This window comes from Impatiens glandulifera, chromosome 3 (assembly GCF_907164915.1).
Source record: "Impatiens glandulifera chromosome 3, dImpGla2.1, whole genome shotgun sequence".
NCBI classification, from domain to species: Eukaryota; Viridiplantae; Streptophyta; class Magnoliopsida; order Ericales; family Balsaminaceae; genus Impatiens; species Impatiens glandulifera.
Window position 1 is genome coordinate 5311825 of NC_061864.1, and position 13523 is coordinate 5325347.

General features: G+C 35.8%; 2 protein-coding genes across 3 annotated transcripts; one reads left to right on the forward strand and one right to left on the reverse strand.

Moving 5' to 3' along the window:
- Positions 1 to 273: 273 nt before the first annotated feature.
- Positions 274 to 6504, reverse strand: LOC124931115 (chromatin assembly factor 1 subunit FAS2). The gene is made up of 12 exons (XM_047471505.1): positions 6204 to 6504; positions 5975 to 6086; positions 3374 to 3400; positions 3203 to 3275; positions 2436 to 2539; positions 2144 to 2361; positions 1972 to 2068; positions 1527 to 1599; positions 1207 to 1295; positions 984 to 1122; positions 792 to 892; positions 274 to 655 (listed from the first exon to the last, which is right to left on the reverse strand). The coding sequence occupies exons 1-12, from the start codon at positions 6315 to 6317 to the stop codon at positions 492 to 494; spliced, it is 1311 nt and encodes a 436-aa protein (XP_047327461.1). The 5' UTR covers positions 6318 to 6504; the 3' UTR covers positions 274 to 491.
- A 539-nt stretch (positions 6505 to 7043) lies between these two features.
- Positions 7044 to 12302, forward strand: LOC124929404 (probable phosphoribosylformylglycinamidine synthase, chloroplastic/mitochondrial). 2 transcript variants are annotated; one of them, XM_047469755.1, is made up of 4 exons: positions 7044 to 7273; positions 7581 to 7641; positions 7720 to 11949; positions 12123 to 12302. In XM_047469755.1, the coding sequence occupies exons 2-3, from the start codon at positions 7609 to 7611 to the stop codon at positions 11941 to 11943; spliced, it is 4257 nt and encodes a 1418-aa protein (XP_047325711.1). In that variant the 5' UTR covers positions 7044 to 7273; positions 7581 to 7608; the 3' UTR covers positions 11944 to 11949; positions 12123 to 12302. The 2 variants fall into 2 exon arrangements, with proteins under 2 accessions (XP_047325711.1, XP_047325712.1); XM_047469756.1 differs by having other exon boundaries at positions 7593 to 7641.
- The last annotated feature ends 1221 nt before the right edge of the window (positions 12303 to 13523 follow it).

The window sequence follows — 13523 nt, forward strand, 5'->3', positions numbered from 1 at the left end:
TTTTTTTTTTATATAAATTGTTACAATTTTACTTTCAAACACCTTGTTATTAGATCTAATCTTATTAAGTGTTTGATAATCTTCTTAAATGAGCTATAACATTAACATCCGTTGTTTCTTATGAATAAATGTTTGTGGCCTTCACGTCTACATTTTAGATACCGTACAGTCAGTATATATAATATAATATAATATAATTAGTTATTTATAAACTTAGTCAAATTGTGTTATACTCTACTCTAATCTAAAGTATAATATAAATTGATAATGATATCATTGACAATAATAAATCTTCATAGAGTATTAAAAAGTAAACATTTTAAACAAGATTGAATCCATAATAGTATCGTCATTTTTTCATGCCGAAATGTTTTAATGCCCTATCGCCAGGGTAAGAGTAAGGTAAGAGCTTGGGTATTAAATCTAGAAAGATCACTCTAGTGAAATAGATTATTAAATAACTGTAAATTTGAATTATACAAGAGAATCAATCAATCGATAGCCATTGGAGTAATGCGTTTCCTAGCAGGTTTCTGAGTTGGAGTTATAAACGAACTTGTTGGCGTTATAGCTTCATTCTTTTCTTGTATTGTTTCCGCTTTTCCATCATCCAGATTTCCATTGCTCGATTCCATGTTTGAGCAGCCCATGTTTTCTGCACACATTTCATTCAATTAAGTAACATTTTAAAATATTAAATTCAAGCAATATTTTACCCATATCACCAAAATAAATCCAATTTTCATCAAAGAAGGTATTGAGTTATGATATAGGAGTAAAGAAAACCCAACCTGACAACGAAACAGGTGAGCCTAATTCTTCGTCATCAAATTCTACTAGAGTACAATACCCATCTTGTGAGGACATCGCTAAATATTTACCATTAGATGACCTACGTATAATAACAGTGCAGAATCCAATTAAAAACTCTAAACCTGTCAAAGATATTTGATGGAAAACAAAAGGAAAGCGTAAAACTGTACCATGAGATGTCAGTTATGGCTGCATAGTGAAGTCCACCAAAAATTGCTATGGGTTCGGTGCTCTCCGTATCAAAAATGTATAAAGAATTTAATGTTGCCACAGCAAAAACAAGGCGATAGGGGAGTTTGAAGAAAGAAGCTGTATTGTTCTCACAATAGAAATAATAACAATAATCAGTGACAATATTGAAATAAAATCAATTGCAATGAATGTGCTATTGACCTGAATTTGATCCCCTTAGTGAAAAAGCTATTGGGCAGAATCTCACTGCCACAGTAGGTTTACTGGCACCAGGAAGCATTAGAGCAGGTCTGCATGTTACCAAACATAAATTCGAAGAAATATTTTTTATTGGAAAGAAATGAAGATTTTCCTTAACTTGTATTGAAGATGGCCAACTTTACCCCAACCCTTTAAATCAATCATATTTTATCTTATTTTACCCAAATAACAAAATGTATCCTTTCATTACATTGACATAAATGCACTTGATTTCAAAGCAAGTGTAAATTTGGCCTGGTTTAGCTAATTGGATGTCTTACCTAGAAAGATCCTTTCTGGAGAAAATATAAGTTGCATTCAAAGATTCTGATAGAGGAAAAGGTTTGTAGGAACCTGAAATCAGTAGTAAGAAGAGAACATCAGAGCTCTTAATAAAAGCTCCATAGCTTATTATAAAGTGATCAAAGGAACTGAAATATTCAGAAGATTAAGAAACCAGAAATTATCAAATCACTCTGATATTATTAGCTGCTTAGTGTTTGTTAGAAAATAATTTAGTCATATAACCTAAATAATCCGTTTTTTCATCTAACAATATATTTTTTCTACATCAATCAAGCTCTCAATGATACCATACAGTAGATTAATTTGATGAAGCATTCTTTTGTGACCAAGAACTCAGATATGAGATAGAAGTTGAGGATCAGCAAAATGAAATGATGTTCAAAACTGCAAATAGTACAATATAAAGACAAAAGTCAATACCTGCAGGTACAACCAAAAATGATCCATCTGGTGACCATGCTAATCTTCGGAAAAATGATGGCAATGTCTCATCGTGAAACAGATGAGTTTTAGAAGACTGCATAGAATCCATATTATTAATCTTTATTGCAGATTTCAAAGTTATATGAAAGAATGTGGATTAGTCTCCAACCTTAGCTTCTTCAGCAGTTTGATCCTCAGACTTTAATATGACATGTTGACAAACATAATTCATCTTATCGTTGGCCTTGGTTTTTAAATTTTGATGTTTCTTAGCATAGACCCGGCAAGTTCTGTCTGAACTAAGTGTAGCAACATACTTTCCTAATGGGTCCCATGCAACACCTTGAACATAGTGGATATGGCCATCCAAGATCTGATGGACAGATCCTGATAACAAAAAAAACTGTCAAGCTAAATATCAATACCTTTGTCAACTCTACCAAGTGTAAGCATGTTTAAACCTTTATTAATATCCCACACAATGCAGGAATTATCCACTGATCCAGAAACAAGAAAAGCTCCATCTGTTGACCATTGTAAGTCCAGCACATCTTTCCGATGATAACTGCAGGGAGAACAGTAGTGAATTGAAATGTTCTGATTATACATGATACATAAGTTATAATTATTTCTGGTTGTTCATCACTTCCTATCCTATTAACCAATTTAATCAATAAAAAGTAATATTACAAGAGCATTCTAGTTTCTCTTTAAATTAATATAAAAAATTGAGCAACTACTACTTTAGACATAAGTTCTCTTTGAAAGCACACACAAGGATGACAAACACTGTCAAAGAACACACAAGTCTTGGTCTCAGGTGAATTCCTCATTAGGCATTTGAGTCTATAGTACCCGAGAATTCAGATATGTAGGCATTGTAAGTTGATATTTCATAAATTCCAAAAGAAAAGTATGAATCTTATAATCATTTCAACAAACAGGAGACGTATTAATTGTTAGGCATGCTTCAATTTTTCTCAATCTAAATGTCTGTCCAATCAAGTTTACTAGGATCTGCATTATCTGTTAGATTCATTCACCCAATGTGTTGATCGTCGTTCTACAATGAAGAGGTTGAGTACTTATGTAAATCACATATGATGCTATACTTCTGTTTTTCTTCACCCCTCTAATTTAAGATGAGTGATCAACTAAGTGTGTCACCCAACTAATGTAAGTGTCCCTTTATATTTTTATCTCAAAGATGAAAATGAATGGGACTTACGACAATGCTCTGAGTACTTTCCATGCCTGGCCTGCATCAACATTGTGCATTTTCCATATTAAAACATCTCCTCCTACACAATGGAAATGAAGTATGAGTATATGATGCCAAACTAAAAGGCATTGTACATATAGTTTTTCAAAAAGGACAAATTCTACAGCAGAAACATACCATCTGCCGCAGAAGCAAGCTGCTCACCTGCATAAAAATAGAAACATATGAAACTTCAAAACAAATTAAAATAATAAGAAATTTGATTAACATAAAGACTTAAAAGTGAAATATATCATATCACCAAGATTTTTATAGGAATAAATTATGTGCATTCTATGTATACTATAAACATATGCACGATAACTAAACATCTATTGCAGCATGATGCTAACAAAAGTATGTACAATTAAGTAGTTTGTTCATGAAGTGTTTGCAATTTCCCTTATGTTGTTTTGCACCTAATAATGATCTGGCATAGTTTGGCATTCACCATAGAGATGTTAATAATGTGGAGCAGTCAGGTCTTGGACTGTAAGATGGGCAACTGCCTAAGTACATTGCTTGCTTTTGGTACCAAGAGCATATTTTCCTTTATGCCCATAAGTTGATATAGAGATTTTGGGAAAAGGTAGTCAGTTGGAAGAAGCAGTAATCACAGGAAGTGGGGAGGAGAATAAAGTTAACAAAGAGAACCTATTATAGTTATCATCACTATAAAATATTAAAGGATGGAAAGGGATGTCTCCTTGATGCATCAAGCAAACACCTAAAAATCAGGTTGAGCAGCAATTCTTACAAAATGGTTGTGGAGGTCAATTGACTAGTGTATGTTCTTGGTCAACTGAAGGCAATAAACTAGCAAGTTCTGGCCAAGACTTAAAAGGAGGCAATTAAACTTGACATATTATCTGGCTAGAATCACATCATTGTTGACTTTTTGTTTAACTGGGGAACTAAATGGAATATATCGAATGTGAATTCTTTTACAGAGTTTATGGAGGTTGATTGGGCTGTGGATGGAGGTTTAATTGGATTGTCTCTTTCAATATATACCAAGTAGGATTGAAATTGTATCGTGGACAAATACAACTTACATCATATACCTTCCAAAGACCACAACAATAAAGATGAAGCACCAGAGCAGTGATCTCTTTACAGAATTCAAATTCCCAAATTCAAATGCTTGTATTAAAAGCTTTATACGATGAATGACAAAGGTACACAACTACATTAAAACAACTTCCATGGTGGCAACTTTAAATCTCAGTTTAGATGTATCCCATATTTCCAACATACACAACCTAGAGAATTCTAACAGCATCAACAGTTAACTATGTCTGCCAAAAAGTTAGATGGATTTAGAAATTGGATATGAACATCTTTTCATCATAAACACTCAAAGGTGTACCAATTGTTGGATTTACTTTGCCTTGCCTATTTGAATGCTTCATTCACAGGGACCATATATTATATAAGATGTTTCCAAGCATATTGTATTACATAAAAACCTAGTTACAGGATTCCATACTATTCCCTGAAAACAGTAAATATAAAAATGTTTCTCTTGCCCAATAAAATGTTACCTCTCAAGATATGAAGGTCTGTTTTAGTCTGAGAACTAACTTATTAGACAACCCACGTAAATTCTTTACATGTTAATTCATACTGTTGTTGTGAGCATTCTTTTGCAGCTTAAGATTTTACCATGGTAATAATTGCACACGACTCTAAGGAATCGTGTTCAATATTTCCTTCCGCAAGGTAATAAAAAGAGCTCCTTTTTTAATTACATACCTTAACTTAAGCTTTTAAATGAGTAGATAACATAACAATAATCATAATTACAAAGAAATTAAATTTGATTCCAATGACACCGGGAGTATTATGCTTGATCTTAGTGATTTGATTAGAATGGGAGCATTTGAGGTTTCTTGCTTCTCTTCAGGAAGGGTTTGGGGTGGTTTATGAGCAACATGTAAGGATTTACACGTTGAGCAGAGTCTAATTAAGTTTCGGGCATTTTGGTTTTGAAGATTTGTCATTTAGATTATAGCGTGTACGAGGGCTTAATTAGTTCTTTATCATTTGAGCTTCATAGTTCTTTCTTTAAATGAAAAACTACAATGGTGATTCATTTTTCTTACTCAATAACTTTCATCCTTAAGAGCTACAAGGTCTAGACTCTAGAATGCGAGGTCGTTCCTTTCTCCCTTATGTGTCCTTTTGAATCGTTGATTGTACTAGCCGCACACACTTGCAGCATTTATTTATACGAGCTTTAACTTTTCGAAAAGATAATTAGCTAAATGAGGAAAATATTTGATAGTGCAGGGTTCCCATAGCAAATAGGCACAAAAGATAAGATGTCAAGACGAGCAGATTATTACGCTCATTGTAGCTTGCATATATAATGAAATAAACGATTTTCTGACACATGAAAATTGGAAATAAGCTACACCCTAGTCTAGTCTTCTTCTATTCGCGTGAATATCGTAAAAGCGTGAATACTCGAAGTGTATTAAAATAGATACAAGTCAGTTAACATTCAAAATTAAAATAATTACCAAATTAGATTAAGCAATATTTCCACTTTACTACTCTACACCCAATATGTACATGGTCTCAAATTCATCAGTAAAGAAGAAACCCCTTTTCTTTTTCGCAAATTATCCATGCATAAATATGTAAAGGAACGTCGTTTAAGCACAACAAGCACATCGACAATAGAGGTGAAACTATAACCAAAAGTTGTTTCATTAAGCAATTACACATCCATACCTGAAGGAGAGAAACGAAGAGCGTTTACAGCAGATGAATGATAAGAAAGGCTATTCACGTAAGTAGCGGTGGGGCTTTTCTTCTGTGGTTCGTCAAAACTGATGTTCCATAGCTGAAAATCGAAGTAAATTTTGCGATAATTAGCAAAGAAATAGCACAAATGATTAGATATAAAGAAATGAGACTTTACACTGACTAAATTAACAAACAATAATAGACAGCAGATGACCTTGATGTCGAAATCAGCACCACCAGTGGCGAGTAACCCCGAGAGTGGATGGAAATCTAGGGTTAGGACAGGCTTTGTGTCATGCCAATTGATCTGAACTGTACCTCCCTTCATTTCAGAAACGGATTGAAAGTATTCTAAGAATCCGAGAATAGAACTAACGAATGATCAGTTGTTCACCAGAATTTACCGATTAAGCAAAGAGAAAAAGAGACGAATCTAAACGAATGAAATCAAAATGCGCGCGCTCTAGATTTGATAGAGAGAAGGCGGGAACATAAACATGTACAGTTCATGAGTTCCGTCTGTCTAGGGCTAAACTTGGGGGTATAATAGGAAACTATAATGAATTCAGTCTTTTTCTTTTTTTTCTTTTTTTTAATGCTAAATTTTGTATTAATAATTGCAAGTAAATTATTAAATTATGAATAGTGAAAAAAAAATATTCAATTATTAAATAAAAATATTTTAAAAATATTAATATATAATAATTAAATAATAATTAATAATTTAAAATATATTATATATTTTAATAATTTTGATGATAAATAACAAACTCAAAGAGACAAGGCGAAAAATCGTTAGGACGTTATTTTGTACGATATTAGTTCTCTTTCTTAATTAAAATATAAAAATATAAAAAAAATGTAAAATTTGAACAATAGATGTAATGAATTTTTCGAACGAATTTTTCGAACAAAAATTATGTTTTTATTTAAATAAGAAAACCCTAAAAGTGATTTTATTTTATATAAAATATGATAACTTTATATAAAATATTACTAAAAATTTGTAAAATACATTTTTGATTATATTAATTTATGCAAGAAATAATTTTGATTCTACAGCCTTCACACCTCAGCCGCCTGCCTATATTCTTCATCTTCTTCTTCCATCGAACCTGCAAGGTCCAGCAGCAAAATACAGTGTTTTCGTCCAATTTCTCCTTCCAGCAGTAGCATTTTCGGCTACAGCTTCCATAACCATCAGTCTCAACCTGCCGCAGCACCACTTACAGAAGAAAACAGCCGCTCGCTGCCACCAGGCAGTCTACCGCGGCCACCGAACAGGTATCTCGCCGCTTTGCTCTTTTTTTTTGTTTTTTAATATTTTGCTTTACAGCCGAGATAGAGACTCGTCTAATTAGCTCATATTTGTGACTTCGTTAGTTGTGTTTGAATTTGCTAAGTAGAGCACTGCTTGAACATCGATTACTTGCTGAAATTTGAGAATCTTCAATCAAGTGTTGTGCTTGAGCTGATTTTTTTCTCTTTATACCTCTCTTTCAAATTTGTTTATATAGAAGCAACTTGTTGCTATGTGATTCCTTTCTTAATGTTGAAAAGTTGAATTTTTGTGTTAATGTTGGTTTAATAGCTTTCCGTGCAGGAGGACAAGTTTCACAATGGCGTCTGCTTGTGAAATTATGGCCTTGCAAGTAGGTTCATTTTCATCTTATGTTAATGAGTATCTCATTCTTATGTTGATTAATGATAAAAAGAATTGATCTTTGCAGGGTTCGCATAAACAAAGTTGGTTTTTGTCAAAGTCTTCGATTCCTCAACGAAAACGGCTGGCTAGGGTTATGCTTCGCTCCCAAAGTCTGTTAGCTAACCAGTTCAATAAAGGAATTTTGTCAAGATCAGCTACTGGATTTAGATGTTCATCGTCGTTAAAGATCAGAGCAATGATTCCTGGGAATCTTGACGCTACAGTTATTGAACCCAAGCACCTTTTTCCGGTTGGTGAAAAAGTCATACATTTTTACCGCGTTCCATTGGTTCAAGAGAGTGCAACTGTTGAACTCCTGAAATCCGTCCAGACAAAAGTTTCTAATCAAATAATTGGCTTGAAGACCGAGCAATGTTTCAACATTGAGATTGTTTCTGAACTCTCAAAAGAAAAACTTTCTGTCCTCAAGTGGCTTCTTAGAGAAACCTATGAGCCTGATAATTTAGGGACAGAGAGCTTTCTTAATGAGGAGAGCAAGGCAGCTTCAGACACGGTTAGTGTTGAAGTGGGTCCCCGGTTGTCTTTCACAACAGCCTGGTCTGCTAATGCTGTATCTATTTGCAAGGCATGTGGGTTGGAAGAGGTTATAAGAATAGAGCGCTCGAGGAGATACTTGCTCTTTCTCAGGCCCGGAAGTGGATTATTGCAAGATCAAATAATGGACGAGTTTGCTGCGATGGTTCATGATCGGATGACAGAATGCATATATACGAAGACACTCACATCATTTGAGACGAATGTGGTCCCCGAGAAAGTTAAGTTTGTACCTGTAATGGAGGAGGGGCGGAAGGCATTGGAAGAGATTAATCAGAGGATGGGTTTGGCATTTGACGAACAAGATCTAGAGTATTATACCAAACTTTTCAAGGATGATATCAAACGCAATCCGACAACAGTTGAGCTTTTTGATATTGCTCAATCTAATAGTGAGCACAGCAGGCACTGGTTCTTTACTGGAAAGATTCTCATAGATGGACAACCTATGAGTAAGACATTAATGCAGATTGTAAAGAGCACTTTGCAGGCAAACCCTAACAACTCTGTTATTGGATTTAAGGATAATTCCAGTGCAATCAAGGGTTTCCAAGTGAATCAGCTTCGACCTCTTCAGCCGGGTTCCACTTGTCCACTTGACATTGCTATTCGTGATCTTGATGTGCTATTTACAGCCGAAACCCATAATTTCCCATGTGCAGTAGCACCTTATCCTGGTGCAGAAACGGGCGCAGGAGGTCGAATCAGAGACACTCATGCTACTGGAAAAGGGTCATTTGTTGTTGCTTCTACAGCAGGTTATTGTGTTGGTAATCTTAACATTGAAGGAAACAATGCCCCTTGGGAAGATCCATCGTTTATTTATCCGTCGAACTTAGCTTCACCTTTGAAAATTTTGATTGATGCCAGCAATGGGGCTTCTGATTACGGTAACAAATTTGGGGAGCCTTTGATTCAAGGTTATACCAGAACGTTTGGAATGAGGCTTCCAAATGGGGAAAGGAGAGAATGGTTGAAGCCTATCATGTTCAGTGCAGGTATTGGGCTCATTGACCACACCCATATATCAAAAGAGGAACCTGACATCGGGATGCTAGTGGTGAAGCTTGGAGGACCAGCTTACCGCATTGGAATGGGAGGTGGAGCGGCATCTAGCATGGTTAGTGGTCAGAACGATGCTGAGCTCGATTTTAACGCTGTTCAACGAGGCGATGCTGAAATGGCGCAGAAATTGTACCGTGTAGTGCGCGCTTGTGTTGAAATGGGAGAGAAGAATCCTATTGTTAGTATTCACGATCAGGGAGCTGGAGGAAACTGTAATGTCGTGAAAGAAATCATATATCCGAAGGGAGCTGAAATCGATATTCGGGCGATCGTAGTTGGGGACCTCACAATGTCGGTCCTAGAGATATGGGGTGCTGAATATCAAGAGCAGGACGCGATATTGATCAGACCTGAAAGCCGCAGCTTGTTACAGTCAATTTGCGATAGAGAAAGGGTTTCTGTGGCTATTATTGGAACGATTAGCGGCGATGGTCGTGTTGTTTTGGTAGATAGTAAGGCAGTTGAAGAATGTCGCTCAAATGGGCTTCCTCCGCCGCTTGCTGCAGTTGACCTCGAGCTTGAGCGAGTTTTGGGCGATATGCCTCAGAAAACCTTTGCATTTCATCGAACCACTCCTGCTTTGGAGCCTCTTGATATTGCTCCCGGTTTTACAGTTATGGATGCTTTAAAGAGAGTAATGAGGTTGCCTTCTGTCTGTTCGAAACGTTTCTTGACGACTAAAGTCGATAGATGCGTAACGGGACTTGTCGCACAACAACAAACTGTGGGGCCCTTGCAAATCCCTCTTGCTGATGTGGCTGTTATTGCACAAACCTATAATGACTTCACCGGAGGTGCGTGTGCGATTGGGGAACAACCGATAAAGGGTCTGCTGAATCCGAAGGCGATGGCTCGCCTCGCTGTTGGGGAAGCTCTCACGAATCTTGTATGGGCAAAAGTTACGTCTCTTTCTGATGTGAAAGCAAGTGGGAATTGGATGTATGCTGCGAAACTCGATGGGGAAGGAGCTACAATGTACGACGCAGCCATTGCTCTTTCGGAGGCAATGATTGAACTTGGAATTGCGATCGATGGTGGGAAAGATAGCTTGTCTATGGCTGCCCAAGCATCAGGTGAGGTTGTCAAGGCACCTGGAAATCTAGTTATAAGTGCCTATGTTACTTGTCCTGATATAACCAAAACAGTTACTCCTGATCTGAAACTCGGAGATAATGGGATCTTGCTTTTCATCGACTTGGCAAAGGGAAAAAGACGCCTTGGTGGGTCTGCTCTTGCTCAAGTATTTGACCAAGTTGGGGATGACTGTCCAGACCTTGACGATGTTTCTTACTTGAAGAGGGTGTTTAATGGTGTTCAGGATCTTCTCACAGACGAGTTGATCTCAGCCGGTCATGATGTTAGTGATGGTGGCTTGATTGTGTGCGCGCTTGAAATGGCATTTGCTGGCAATTGTGGTATTCATTTGAACTTGACTTCGTCGAACAACAATAGCCTCTTCGAAACTCTTTTCTCAGAAGAGCTTGGCCTTGTTCTCGAGGTTAGTAAGGATAAACTTGGCATGGTAGTGGAAAGACTCGACAAAGCTCACATTTCTTCTGAGATCATCGGGGAAGTAAGTTCTACACCCATAATCGAGTTGAAGGTCGATGGGATAAGTCATTTGAACGAGAAAACTTCGCTCCTTAGAAACGCATGGGAGGAAACAAGCTTCCAGCTCGAAAAGTTCCAAAGATTGGATTACTGCGTCGATTCGGAAAAAGATGGGTTAAAGAACAGGCATGAACCGACATGGTCATTGACATTCACTCCAACATTTACTGACAAGAAGTTTATGACAGCTGCCGTGAAGCCCAAAGTAGCTGTGATTAGAGAAGAAGGCAGCAATGGCGATAGAGAAATGTCTGCTGCATTATATGCAGCTGGCTTTCAACCATGGGACATCACAATGTCGGATCTCCTTACTGGCAATATATCACTTCATGACTTCCGAGGAATTGCATTTGTTGGAGGTTTTAGCTACGCCGATGTGCTGGACTCCGCGAAAGGTTGGTCAGCTTCAATAAGGTTCAACCAACCACTTCTTAAGCAGTTCCAAGAATTCTACGACCGACCAGACACATTTAGCTTGGGAGTTTGTAACGGATGTCAACTGATGGCTCTATTAGGTTGGGTCCCAGGTCCGTCTGTTGGAGGTTCATTAGGGTTCGGAGGAGACCCGTCACAACCAAGGTTCGTTCACAACGAGTCGGGTAGGTTCGAATGCCGATTTACAAACGTGACGATTAAGGACTCTCCAGCTATAATGTTGAAAGGAATGGAGGGTAGTACTATTGGTGTTTGGGCTGCTCATGGTGAGGGCAGAGCTTATTTTCCAGATGATGGTATTTTAGAGCATGTGATGAAGTCAAGCTTGGCTCCGGTTAGATACTGTGATGATGAAGGCATTCCAACTGAAACATATCCGTTTAATCTGAATGGCTCTCCTTTGGGTATAGCGGCCCTTTGCTCTCCGAATGGAAGACATCTGGCGATGATGCCTCATCCTGAACGTTGCTTCTTGACGTGGCAGTATCCGTGGTATCCTAAGCACTTGAATTTGGACAAGAAAGGTCCCAGTCCATGGCTGCAAATGTTTCAAAACGCCAGAGAGTGGTGCTCCTCCTCCTAAGATAAGGTGAATGTTTTGTCCTTAGTTTGCAAAATTTTAAAACATGATTTTACTGTCGTCTGATCATTGTGGTTCTCTTGTTCTTGGATTCGGATTGGATAAACATTTTCCAAATTTGAAATGATTTTTAGGTGACAGGTACAAATTAAAAGTCTAAACTCTTGTCATTTTTGAATCAGGCGAGTGCAATGAATCTGGAGAGAGCAATCCAGGAAATTTTAGACAAGGGTTCGTACATCTTTTAATTACTATGAGAGTGTTAGTTGAATATTTTGTATACTGTATATTCACTTTTTTTTGTATGGATTTATTTTCTTAGATTCTGATTATGGTTTGAGTTAACCTTATTTCCTTTTTCATTGTTGATCTGTCATCAGTTTTTATAATCTCAACTTAAAATTTGTGGATCAAGATTCATAGCATATGATTCGTCTAAGCAGATCTACGTTAGCAAGCCTATCCGAAAAAATATATATAAAAATATTTTACTGTTTAAATTACTTAAGTTCCTAATTTTTTCAATTAAATATGTACTTCATTTTTTTATTTGTTTTTTTTTTCTAGTATACCCCTTTAACAGTCAAATTGTCTTGAATATTTAACACATGCTTTTCTTTGACTAAGTTTTCAGGCATTTTTTTTAACATTTAGTGATTACTGATTAGTGAAACTATTTTAGTATACAAGTTTTCAAAACTACTCTATTAATATCTGAAAATTTTACTTTTTTAAAAATTATTTATACAATTCAACATATAAATTATGAGTTATTTGATTTTGTAAATATTATTTTGTACTTACTAATTAAATCTATATGTAACTCTTTATCAAAGAATTAATTTATAAAAAAATATGTATGAAGTATGATTTTGAAAATTCTTTTTCAAAATCTATAATTCAAATATCTATTATCTTGATATGAATATTAATAGATATGTATTAAAAATGATAGCGAATAGATATTTTTCGTTTTTATTTACTGTCAATTGTATACCTCTGTTAAGATATTATATATGACTATATTACTTTGATTTGATACATCATATATTTGATTGATTTTTAAGTTTTTTTTTACCAAAATACCCTTAACTATGATTTACATCTTACTTCCATTGTAGTCGGTTTAAATTAGTGATGGTCTAAATAAATTTGAATTTGGCCCTTACAGTTTATAAAAAACAATATATCTGATAACTTAAATGTATCATATTATAGTTTATCAAGATTTGTATATCTTATAACAACTTAAATGTATTATATTTGATGTAATATTATTCGCAACAGTGAAGAGGTTGGTTTCATGTCCTATTTAGGGTTGTTCACAAAAATTATTCCTAAACACCAATTCATTTTGTGGTTGACGCGTGTGAAAAATTTAACACGCGCGATCGAATTAAGAAATATATGAACATCTTAGATCTTAACTGTCTTATATGAAAATGAGGAGCCCATTTACCATCTTTTTGGAACTGATCATTTGCTTTCTTGTTTTTTAGAAAATTCTCCACATCACTTAGTCTCCTTTAACTTTCTATAAAAATTGATTGATATCAAAGAAATGACAATCAATGCTGAAGACT

Excerpts from the sequence above, each read along its gene's own strand:
- LOC124931115 (XM_047471505.1), bottom strand. The coding sequence starts at position 6,317 with ATGAAGGGAGGTACAGTTCAGATCAATTGGCATGACACAAAGCCTGTC. Across the intron at positions 6,087-6,203 it reads GTGCTGATTTCGACATCAAG|CTATGGAACATCAGTTTTGA; the intron begins GTCATCTGCTGT and ends TTCGATTTTCAG. Across the intron at positions 1,296-1,526 it reads TCCAGAAAGGATCTTTCTAG|ACCTGCTCTAATGCTTCCTG; the intron begins GTAAGACATCCA and ends GGTAACATGCAG.
- LOC124929404 (XM_047469755.1), top strand. The coding sequence starts at position 7,609 with ATGGCGTCTGCTTGTGAAATTATGGCCTTGCAA. Across the intron at positions 7,642-7,719 it reads GTGAAATTATGGCCTTGCAA|GGTTCGCATAAACAAAGTTG; the intron begins GTAGGTTCATTT and ends TGATCTTTGCAG.